Raw genomic sequence first — 12499 nt, 5'->3', positions numbered from 1 at the left:
TAACGTCCGACGTTGGTGGAAGTTATAGCTCATTGCCGGTGTTAGTTGATGATTTCAAAATCAAATCAAATCATGTCTGAAGCCATCGAAGACTTTTATTTTGAAATCTATATCCGGGGCGGTTTCCTTTCAGTGAATCAACACGAAAGACTCCATGCCCCCATGTGACGTTGTGTGGACTCGGCTTTTTGCGATTGTTTGGATTTTGTTTCTCGTCAGTCGTCACACAGGTTCGGTTCGTCTCGCAAAATCGATGTCGTTTGATGGCAATTGCGTTTGAAACGCTTATATCGATGGAGCCCAAGTGGCTCGCTAAGCACTTGGAGCCTCCGAGACTTCACATTTAGTCGGTAAGTTACTTATTTTCTATTAATATTAGCGTATCGTGACGAAGGACCGCTTCAACGTTTTCGTGTGACCGGCAGCCAAAATCCAAAAACGATCCTTGAAAAAATGTTCATCGAGGCCACTGAAGTTGAAACAATCCTGGCAGACAAGGTCAAACACGACATGCTATCATTAGCCGGCGAGGCTAGCAAAAGCGCGAGACGAGGATTCACAATTGTCTAAAAATGTCGCTATGACGTATTTCAGTTATTTTGCTGTAATTTTGTAAAAACACGTCGTTGGTTTTGTTTAAAAAAAAATATGACGTATTAGCGTTTTTTTCACAAGTCTGGGTGACATCCGCAAAGGTTCAATTAGGCAAGCGGACTTTTCCATTTGGGGGAGTCGAATCACCTCTAAGGTTGCTTCAGATCACATTTTTTATAATTATTATTACTGTGAAAGATCGTCTCGCATAATAATTTGATTCGTATGGCCACTTCAAGTGGAACAAGAATTTTTGAGTCTAGTAAATGCCACGGGACGTTGCAGACAATAAGTCATGAGTATCAAATTAGTTTTCTGTCTGCTTCTTAAGAGTTGCAATCACGGGAGCAATCGTCACGATGAAAGTACGTAAATGTCCTAAAGCAGCGGTGTCAAATAATGAAAAAAATTGTGAAATATATTCCAGCCAAATACTCCCAAAACAGGGCAAACCATTTCGGGATCTCACCCAGGATAGGAAAAGGAAAAAAAAAAATAGCAGATATCAAGATGTATTTTATTCTGCAACTTCAGAAAATATATCGAGTGACGTTTGTGTTATTCCTAGATGCTGTAAAATTACAACACTGGTGAAAAAAAAGTCTTTTTGTATAAAATCTAGCAAGTAAAGTCATACGTTTTTGAAAGGAGTAAGTCAGTTTACTGTTTACTGTTAGTTTACTGTTCTGATTGTATTTTTTTGACCCGTTACAGATTCTGATACTGCCACATTTGGAATATTTTAATTTAATCATAAAGAACTGTACTCCCTGCCTTATTTTGTATCTTACAAGATGGCTTTCAAAGCGCAACATCAAAAAGACAATCTTTAAGTCGTATTTTTTTTATCAGAAATATCAGAATCACAAATGTATGTTCGCACTTCTCAAACAAATTTGATATCTGTATTTTTTAAGATCTACAAGGGATAATATATTAAGTTATTTGTGTATATATAATTCTAGAGGATATTTTTCTGTGGTCAATGTGTCTCACACTGGACATTCATGGAAGTGTGGTGCAGTTCAGTGATGCGGTATCACTTGTGCTTGCAGAATTGACTCAATATTTTCACGGCAAGATGGCAATCTCCTTTTTTTTGTACCCTTTTGGCATGCATGCAGATAATTAAAAAATAGCTTATCTGTGACAGGGCACTGTGACTTGCTAAGAACAAAAAAATAAAACAAGAATGTTAATGTTATTAAAAAAATGTGTGCTAAACATGGTACACATAATGTACCAAATCATTATTTTGTTCTTAAAAATAAAATTAGTCAATTCCGTGATGCTGTGACCGCCTTTTCGCTCATGGTTATCATCGGAATCTAAAATCGGCCGTGCTTAGTTGCACCTGTTTTATCAACGTCAGCCGTGTCCGGAAGCCCCCCAGGCAGTTTCCTCGGTCGCTCGCCCAATTCCGAGTCTCCGGGAGGCGCTTTCTTATCCCCTCCCTCGTCTCTCGGTGGAGTAACGCTCGCTTCTTCCCCATCAGGATGCATCACAGTCACTTGGGTGCGGCCGCCGCCAGTGACGCCTGACCGGGGAGTCGTTTTCAAAAAGCAGTCAAGCCCGCTCGGCGAATCCTTTGGAGAGAGACGCGGCGGAGCCATGAAGCCGGAGGCGAGGAGGAGCTGCGCCACCCCGGCGCCCGCCATCGGCAGGTACTCCCAGGAGGCGGTCAACAATAGCACGGGTGACCCCGGCTGCCCCGATCCCTGCATCTCCGCCCTGAAAGCCAAAGTCACCAAGCAGAGCTCCAGGGAGAGCCTGCAGCGGAAAAACACCGAGTGCGAAGTGTATGACGACGGGACCAACACGTTTTTCTGGTGAGTGCGCTCCGCTCGTTGTCAGGCGTCTACGCCGGTCTTGCGCAACCTTTACTCAGCCGATGCGCTTACAGTATTTTTTATTAATTCATAAAAGAAATGTGCACATGCGATTGATCATATATAGTTTACATAAATGACGATAAATTCCAGGCAGTAGTCCTCGCACCTGCTGACAGACACCTGAATGCGCAGAGGCGGCCAGTCCGGAAAATTGACATTCTCTTGGGATTGCGTACTCAAAGTAGCAGTTTGTTTCGTTGATACTGCTTTCTCTGGGAGGGAAAATAAACTCGACTAATCCTTAGCAGGTTATCCAAGCTGAAAGTGACAATATATAAGACTTAACGAATAAATGGTTATGAATTTAGAATAAATGTGTTTTTAATAATCGTTAGTGTGTTTTAAATAGGTCAAGTCATCATTAAATTATGTGACATGAGGGGTGGCACTCCTCCGGAGGTTGCCATGTTGTTTTAGCTACGAACAGCTGGAGGAGGAGTGTATAGTGCTGCATTTACCGTAATGCCCATAAAGCCTCCACGAGCGCGTGCGGAAAATTACACATACTCCCTTTAAATTCTCCAGTAAGAACAATAATATAGTAAAGTAGTGAAATAGTAAATTAGCATCACATAGCACTGGGGATAAGGAAGATTTTAACAAGGTTTCCGTGGCTATTATAATTTTATGTAGTTTTCTTTTCAAATTAAGAGCAAATGAATTGGAACATGGAAAAACTGTAATCCTTAAGTTTGTTACTGTATCGTCCCTCTTTTACAAAACGTTACGTGCCTTTTTTTTTTTCCGTCTTTGTTGATTTTTATTTGGGACCAGTTAGATTTTACATTTCAACAAAGAGAATATTTTTCGTTTTGAGGCCGTGACCGGAAGAAAACGTTTTAGTTTTTTTTTTTTTCACACTAAAAGCGTGCTCCTATCCAAAATATCTCAAAAGTACTAGTTGTATCAGTATCACAGTGTATTAGTCTGAATAAATTGATATCAAATATCTTTAATTTTACTGTATACTATTGTGATGTTTAATTCTAGCATTCTGGGTTTTATTTTGGATTCCTTTACGACCGGCCTTGTTTTTTGACAGGCGCGCCCACACGGTCACCGTTCTGTTCATTTTGACGTGCGCCCTGGTTTACATCACGCTGCTGGAGGAGACGCCGCAGGACACGGCCTTCAATACCAAGAGGTCAGTTGCTGCTCTTTTGCCGCGTAAAGATATGCACCGAAAAAAAAAAAAAAAAATGGCACGCCTCTTGCTTGGCGGTGAGACAAACGCACGCACACACGAAGCCACTAAGCTTTGAAATGTAATCTTGCTCCCGGTCAAGCCCGTCAATTCCCGTCCCGTCAGCATGCACTTTAACAAGTGGCCGATAATCTGGTGGCTCGCGTCCTGTGTCTTAAGCCGCCGCCCGGAAGGTCGAAGCGCCGTCCTTGTTTACGTCTCGGGCTTAAGGCGCCTCTTTGTGCCATCTGTATTAGAATGAAAACAATTGCTTGGATTTACACGGGACACGTTATTCACTCGCACGCTACTTTCCTCGCTAGAAATTTTAGATTTTGCAAACCGACTGAATCGGAACATTATATTCTGTACGTTTTGTTAAAAGGTGATCAGTAGGAACGGCGACTGTCAGGCTGTCAGCATTCGAATGTTTACTTAACATCCGTCACGCCAGCCTATATGGAGCAGTCGGCTAATTTATTTTAGACGCAGCTATAAGAGCCCAAGTGGCTGGTAAACACTGGCAACAGATATTGTACGTCAATTAGCAGAATTTGGTTGTTTATTAGTGCCCTAAAAACTTTTTTTTTTTTTAAGAAAAAGTACTTGAAATCACCACAGTGGTAAAATTGCAAGCTTATTCATTCAATTGATTTCTGCTTTGAAGAGGATTTGATTTCCTACCTGCAGGCCTCTAATTTCAGCTCCAACAACACAAACGCATTCCGGAACCCTCTCGTGAAATCTGCTTTTCAACAATTATCTAGTTTCCATCATTTAAAAAAAAAAAATCGTTACATTAAATGATCACTGTATTAAGTGTTAATACTGTATATGGTATTTTTTTTTTTTTTTTTCAGTAGTTTATCATTCCAGTTGCATTTAATTTTCAGATATTGCTATTTATTTAATTCCTAACTAACTTTTTAAAACCTCTCTTTTTTTAAAACAAAGTTACATCGACACAAACCTCCCATACGGGAAAACTAATCCAGGCTGCGGTATCCTGCTCCATACAACGCAGGCATAGAAATCGAAGTTCAGAACATTCAATGCTAATTTTTTTTTATCCCATTTAAAAAATAAATAAAAACGACTTTTTTTTTTGTATCTGTGATTGGATGTGTGTTGTCGTCTTTTGTAGGGGGATTGTGGCTAGCATCCTGGTCTTCCTTTGTTTCGGGGTCACACAAGCGAAAGATGGACCCTTCACTCGCCCGCATCCAGGTAAGATAAACATTGCCGGTATGGTCCGAACACTGTAAAGTTTGGTCTGAACAAGGAATGGGAAAGCGGCACCATTTTGAGGAGGAAAATTGTCTGATAAATCTTTGGGGGGATAGAGATTTTGCATTTTTCAGAAAACCAAAAAAAAAAAAAATCCCTAACATTTCAATGCCTTTTTTTCACCACTATAAATTTTGCAATATCTTGTTAAAATAACAGACTTGTTGAGACTGAACACTACTGTAGAATTTTGGACAAATGACATTTCCCAAATTTGGACTTGGGAGGTTTTGGCCCATCGCCAGAAATTCCAAGCTGCCTAACATGTTTCAACAATTTCCTCAAAAGATGCCGATTGGGCCGCTCATTTGTCTCGACCTGTTAAACCTGTCCTGTTGATAAATGCTGCTTACCTGGTTGGTGATTATAAAATAAAACATCTGAGGATGTTAAACCAAACCGCAAAAACCGCCGTAGTCCTCCAAGGGCCTTGTTTGCTGAATGTGAAAAACAGCTTCCCAATTTCTTAGCGACAACAAAAAAATGTTTGGAATAAGACAAAGTATCCCCAAGTTACGTAGTTGTTCTTTTAAATTAAACGTGTTTTAGATTTCCCACATTGTGAGCGGTCAGTGAACGCCACACCGGTGTAAGGTTGAACACGAAGTAGTTTTTCCTTTTGTGTGTATGCGTGTGTATTTTCGGCTCGGTTTTAGTAATATCCCTGCATGTGAACATTGATGGACTCGGACGGTGGTTCGGTCTGCTCGCTTCTTTTATTGAAATTACTGTCGTAAGAACCTAAGCCAACACGAGCTGCAGTTAGCTGCAGTTAGCTGCAGCGGGCACTTGCAATTTTTGGGAAAGAAAATTCGTCTTATTTTTGGGGAGTTATCGTAATTAACCGGAAAGGCTGATGCCGATTCGAACCAATATGGCGAATATCGGCCTTGATCATTCGCCTGCTCTATCCCGACTGACAACATCAACAACAAACTCCCACCATAAACCAGGCCGTCGTTAGCAGGATTAGTTCTTCTTTTTGGAAGAACCCGCTGACAAAATGTCTCAAGGCGTCTTTCGCAACTTGTCCCTTTGGACGGGCGTGGGCACGCACCGGTCGCTCCAGTGTAGCCAAACACGTTTCCTTTCAAACGGCAACAATTCTTATCAGCGTGGCCCCCTTGCAGCGCCAGCGGGAAACCGAGGAAGGAAGATAACCCGCCGCCCGCTAACGTGTTAATCTTCTTCCTTTTCCATTTCCCGCCTGCTTCTTTTTATGGATCAAAAGTCAGACGCCGCCAGCCCGTGTTTTCTTGTTGTTGTTGTTCTGGGACCGCCGTTTTGAAAGCCGTTGCCAAGGGTAACCATGGAAAATGCCCCAGGGGGATTTCGTGAGCCGCAAACCGGAATCTCCCGCCGGACCGCTTGTTTGCATCAACCGCGTCAATAGTTTTGACTTTCGAAAGAAAATAACCAGAAATGAAGCGCTGGTTGTAGTTTTTCAGCTTCTAAATAAGATGGTACAAATATCCGAAAGTCGTCTGGCTGCGCTGAGAGTTTTTGTGTCCCTTTGCAGCTTATTGGCGCTTCTGGCTCTGCGTGACTGTCGTCTATGAGCTCTTCCTCATCTTCATCCTCTTTCAGGTGAGTAGATGCCTGAAAACGTTTTTGGAAAAAAGCATATGAACTTAGATCAGAATTCAAAATGTTTGGAACTGATTCGAGTTTATCATTTAACAGTTCATTTGTGCTTTGTTTGGTTTGATTTTTGTGTTTTGGCGCCATCTCTGGCCGCTGTTGATATTACATTTTGTAGTGAGGAAGGATGGTGGTGTTTCGGGTTCACTAGTGTCTGTAAGTTGTACTTAATTTGTCAGAAGGTTGTCATTTATGATAATATGCACAAAATTGCCCTAGGGAATTTTTCATTGGTATAGCAACACACAGAAGCTGAAATCTGAATGGACGAAAATAATAATAATGATGATAACCCACAAATAATCCCCTTATGATTTTGTTGTAGACCGTGCACGACGGGCGACAGTTCATGAAGTACATCGACCCCAAACTTGGCGTCCCCCTTCCCGAACGAGACTATGGAGGAAACTGCCTCATCTACGATCCGGGCAACACCACTGACCCTTTTCATAACCTCTGGGTACAACTCTTTTTCTCGAAAAGATAATTACAGGTTTTACTAGTATCATAGTATCGATCTTGGGCCAATACTTAGCCTTATTTGGAGGTATTTGGTACCCACGATGGCAGTCAATATTAGCATCAGTTACTTTCTTGGAGCAATTTTACCATCACGAACTAGAAATGACAAATCAGAAGATGCCAAAATTGCCATTCGTTTTATGAAAAACAAAAAAAAACTGTTGGAATAATTAGCTAAGTATGAATGGTATCGGTACTTGGTATCGGTATCTGAGTACTCAAAAGTTGAGAACCCGTTCTGGTGTCAGTCTGGGGAAAAAAAAGGGTATTGCAACCCTATTTATTGCAGATGTGTCCCCAAAATGACATATTTTAGAAATATGAATGTAAACGTGGCATATTTTACAAAAGGAATGAAAACTTTGACTTTAAAAACTAAATATCGATTCAATAGTTTGCAAACACCCTGTAATTCCGTAAGGTTTATTTGACTTTGAAAGTGTTTCTAAATTTTTGATTAGTACTGTATGCACAATACATTCCATAGCAAATGTATTTTTATATCTATTTTTAGATATTTCTTTTTGCCTGAAAAAAAGTCAACCTTTCAACAAGGTTGACATTAAACTTGAATATTCTATTTATTGTTCATATTTATCTAATACGAACCAATCGAGCGGCGTTCTTGACTTCTTTGTTTGCTAACTAAATACAGTGACGTTATTGATGCTACGCTACGCTATGCTACGCTATAGTCGGTTTGATCTCCCTCCTCGGCAGGACAAGATGGACGGCTTCGTTCCGGCTCATTTCCTGGGCTGGTATATCAAGGTGAGCATAGAAGCTGGGCAAACTGGGGGCGCACCCCTGCCTTATCCGGCGCGCCGTCCCACCCTTGCCGCTCCCCGCCCGCCCGCCCGCAGACGCTGATGATCCGGGACTGGTGGATGTGTATGATCATCAGCGTCATGTTTGAGTTCCTGGAGTACAGCCTGGAGCACCAGCTGCCCAATTTTTCCGAATGCTGGTGGGACCACGTATGTGCGCTTTTGGTCCTCCTTTGTTTGTTCATCAGAATGGATCAACGGTAATGACGTTTTTTTAATTTTTTTTTCTCCAGTGGATCATGGATGTGTTGCTGTGCAACGGTCTGGGCATCTACTGTGGCATGAAGACGCTGGCCTGGTTGTCCATGAAGCCTTATCAGTGGCAGGGCCTGTGGAACATTCCCACTTACAAGTGAGACCTCGTGGCACAATGAAGCCTCGTGAAGCACTTTTTTTAAATTCTTTTATCAACTGCTTTCGATGGTTTAACCCTTGTGCACACACTTTGCAAAATATACACATCGCATTTTTTTTTTCAAATATTGTAAGTGCTTTTAAAGGCGAAATAATTATTATAATTATTATTATTATGTTATGTTATTATTATGTTATTTCTGAATATCTTTTTCCTTAAACTACTCAAATTGTTTGGTGGCATCAGTTCTAGCCTTACATATGCTTAAATTTATTTACATAACACAAAAAACCAAGAAAAATGGTCTAGTCTTTTTTTTGTAGCCTGTGAAGTGATGATGAAGCCATTAACTGGTCTCTACCGCCACCTACTGTCTTCAGGTGAAACACAAGAATTTGCTATTTGCTGACAGTTTGACTGCCGCTCAACGGAATGGTGAAAGAAATCGCAGGAAAATCATTGTAATAAATCATGTAAAAATGCATCTAAAAATTGTAATTATAATGGTTTTATATGGTCCAAAATTTGGACAGTAATTATTTGTGTACACAAAATCTCGCGCGACCAGCTGCAATCACATAAAAATGTCAGATCTGTTGTTTTAATCGTCTGCTGGAAATTTCAGCTCCCTGGTGGTTTCTCCTCCATTGATTCTTTTATGATATGAAAAAATGTGCTTCTTGAGACTTCATTTAACTGTCAATAGTTCGCAGTGCTTTTTTTTTTGGAAAGAAGAAGCATTTTGCAAGGTTATCGTTGTTGTTTCCAGGGGCAAAATCAAGCGAATCGCCTTCCAGTTCACGCCGTACAGCTGGGTGAAGTTCGAGTGGAAGCCGGCGTCCAACCTTCGGCGCTGGCTGGCCGTCTTGGGCATCATCTTCATGGTAAGACGCAAGTGACCTTTAGCACATTTTCAAACAAAAATAGTGATGCGATATGACCAAAAAAAAAAGAAACCTCCCTTTTTATTTGATTAAGCAAGATGATTTCAAGCGCGTGGCGAAATTTAAGACCAGAATTTCGGGTCTTCTTCTCGTACTTAATTATTTCGTACTATTATTACTTTAATCGTGAATTTCATTAGGTCACCGATTACGTTATTATTTCACCGGCTGTTTTCGGAACTTCCTTTTGCCGGAATAAAAACGTAAAAATGCGTATTTGGGAGTGAATGAGTTGAATGCAAGGTGGGGTTTTGGTACAAATTGCGGTTAGGAATATAGTTAGAACCTAAATCCTTGGCGGTTTTTTGTCACATTGCGGTTGAAGTTCCTGCTGGCCGAGCTGAACACCTTCTACCTGAAGTTCGTGCTGTGGATGCCGCCGGAACATTACCTGGTGCTTCTGCGCTTGGTCTTTTTTGTCAACGTGGGGGGCGTGGCCATGAGAGAAATCTACGACTTCATGGACGACCCGTGAGTGCGAACGTTCGAAAAAAAAAAAAGCAAGCGTGCGAAGGGTTCCCGAGGGGCCAGCGCGGCGCTTTTTCCGGCGGCAGGAAGTTCCACAAGAAGCTGGGCCAGCAGGCGTGGCTGGTGGCGGCCATCACGGTCACCGAGTTCCTCATCGTGCTCAAGTACGACCCCAACACCATCATGCTGCCCATCCCCTTCTTCATCACGCAGTGCTGGCTTCTGGGCCTCCTCCTCATCCTCATCTGGACGCTCTGGCGCTTCTTCATCCGGTAAGAACCCTGATCAATTTTTTGTTTTTAATTTTATAACCACAGTAAGGCTTTAAAAAATAGTATAGTAATAGTTTGTGTATATCAGGGCAAGACTGTTGTTTTGGTTGGTTTGGTTTTCTCTTAAAGTAATTTTAAAAACGAATAAAGCATTTATTTCTGAAAAAAAAACGTCTGTACATAAAGCTATTTTTCTCGAGGGAAACAAAAACAATATTTTTTTTTTCTCAACAAAATAGTCATGTGTGGAAAATGAATAGTAAAAACACAGCATGTATACTAGACGTATGGGATTTTCTCTCAAAAAATGATTAAAAAAGAAAAAAAAACAACCATGTGCAGTAAGGCATTTAAATAAATATGTATTAAAGTGAGGCTTTTTTCCCTTAAAAAACACAGGCATGTATAGTGAGGTTTTTTTTTTAATACATTTTTTTTAAACGGCCCGCAAATTTTATAGGGATATTTTCTTTTCTCACAAATGTGATTTAAAATTTTAAATTTAGAACCACCATGTACAGTAAAGCAGTAAAAAAAAGAAAATATTTTTTAAAAGACACTTATGTATAGTGAGACGAGTAAGGCTTTTTTTTCTCATTTTTTCAATAACCAAATTTAGTAAGATGAATAGTGCATATTTGCATATTTCCTGTTAAAAACCACTACCAACTGGTTAGCCTGTTTTTTTTTTTTTTTTTAAGTTCAGCGTTTTTTATTTTTTGTGCAGTGAACAACAATTTAAGGTGGAAAAAGGAAAAAAAATACTAATAATGTGCAATAAATATATATATATATATATATATATATATAGTTTTTTTTTTAAATATTTATCATAGAATTTGTCAAAAAACTGCATCGGAATTCAAATTCTTCAATGCGTTTTGAAAGTGATAGTAAAAAGTCAAATTTTTATTTGCTAAACGTTTTTGACAATAACCAATAGTAATAACAAATGTCTGTGAGATTGTTCAAAATCTCAGATAAATATTGCATGAAAAACCAGCATGCTGCAAAAGATTATTTTTTTTTGTAATCTTGATGATTTTGCGGCCTGCAGCGACATCACGCTGCGCTACAAGGAGACGCGTCGGCGCAAGCAGGAGGAGCCCGGCGAGCGGGAGCGCCCGCTGGGCAACGGCGCCCCCTCTGGCCGCAGCAAACTCAACGGCAGCTCCGACCTCCTGCGCCACAGGAAGCCCTAGAGGGCGCCGCCCACGAGAAAGTTTTTTGTTTTGTTTTTTGGCATACGCGGAACTATTTCTTATTTCTACACTTTGGGACGGCGGAGGAAGACGAGACCAAACGGGGGACGGACAGTGGGCGTTTCCCACGATGCGTGGCTCCCACGCCTCACGTCCCAGTCGAGGCCGTGGCGTGTAACAGTGTTTCCCGAATATTGGAGGCGTGGCACATTCTCAAGTTTTGCTTCCGGGGCGCAGCAGCCCCTGCGAAAAAGTCGTCAACACTGAAGAGTCCGACACAAAAGGTCAAATTAAGGTCACCTCTGTTTTGTTTTTTTAACTCAAAATCCAAATATTGGTAAGGGCCAATAGATTGGGATGACTTGGTGAAATTTTCCGTTTTGGTGCTTTTATATTTTCTTTATATTTTGAGTTTTTTTTTTTGTTTTTTTTTTCTCACAATTTTTTTGGCGCCATTTTGAGAAAAATGCCAGCTAATTTTTTTGCAGCCAAATATCAATTTTAACGTTGGGAATGACTCCTAAAAAGTCCTTCAATCACATTTCAGGGTTTTCATCCAAAGCTCGTCAGGCTGAACTCCAAAATTAAAATAGTGGAGAGAGAAAAAAAAATGACGCTTAGGTAACTGCTGAAAGGTGCAAGAAAAAACAAATACTCGATTGTACTGTACAGTGTTAAGTATCTAAACCCCAACATGACAATCACGCTTGTGGAAGCTTGCTTTAAACATAAAAGAAGAAAAAAAAAAAAACGTTCTGCTGGGCTTGGTTTTTGTCTTTATGGTTTTTTTGTTTTTTTTGAAGGGTTCAATTAAGCTAATGAGGTGGAAATGCTGAATATTTTGATGACTTGCGTGTCCTGTTACTTGAATGAACTCATACGTCTGTTCCGTTCAAAAGACCAAAAGCTTTCATCGCTCAAAGCCATAAAACACATTTGGACTTTTGGAAGCACCAAATATTTGCACCTTATTTCACTTTTTTTTTTTTTTTTTTTTGTATTTACATTCCATAGCTGTGTCTTACTCTTTTATTTTTCCAGTCAGCATAAAACTTGCAATAACTGCTGTTTTGAGTTTTTAAATGCATTCTGTGTACAGTTGTCATTTTGGTTTAAGTTCAAGCCATAAAGATTCAATGAAAAAAAAAAAATAGATGTGGAAAGGCGTTTTCACGTTTTGCTTGGTGTCCATTTGTATCCCACCTGAGAGATGCTGCTGTTAGGTTTTCAATAAAAACACACAACACCTCGGAACTGGACAGCTCTTCAGTTTTATTTTACTTTGGTGTGGATAAAAATTCCAACCTTGTTA

The 12499-nt window shown here is 40.3% G+C and overlaps 1 protein-coding gene across 1 annotated transcript; it reads left to right on the top strand.

Moving 5' to 3' along the window:
• Positions 1-133: 133 nt before the first annotated feature.
• Positions 134-12441, top strand: ptdss2 (phosphatidylserine synthase 2). The gene is made up of 13 exons (XM_088416905.1): positions 134-350; positions 2090-2423; positions 3529-3630; positions 4814-4896; positions 6476-6543; positions 6923-7057; positions 7840-7890; positions 7983-8096; positions 8180-8298; positions 9071-9185; positions 9571-9716; positions 9800-9985; positions 11043-12441. Exons 2-13 carry the CDS (start codon positions 2206-2208, stop codon positions 11185-11187), a joined length of 1482 nt encoding a protein of 493 aa, XP_088273031.1. The 5' UTR covers positions 134-350; positions 2090-2205; the 3' UTR covers positions 11188-12441.
• The last annotated feature ends 58 nt before the right edge of the window (positions 12442-12499 follow it).

This window comes from Hippichthys cyanospilos, chromosome 6, assembly GCF_059441005.1.
Source record: "Hippichthys cyanospilos isolate Australia breed blue-spotted pipefish chromosome 6, RoL_Hcya_1.0, whole genome shotgun sequence".
In the NCBI taxonomy this organism is placed as follows: Eukaryota; Metazoa; Chordata; class Actinopteri; order Syngnathiformes; family Syngnathidae; genus Hippichthys; species Hippichthys cyanospilos.
This window is presented reverse-complemented; position numbering and strand designations above follow the sequence as displayed.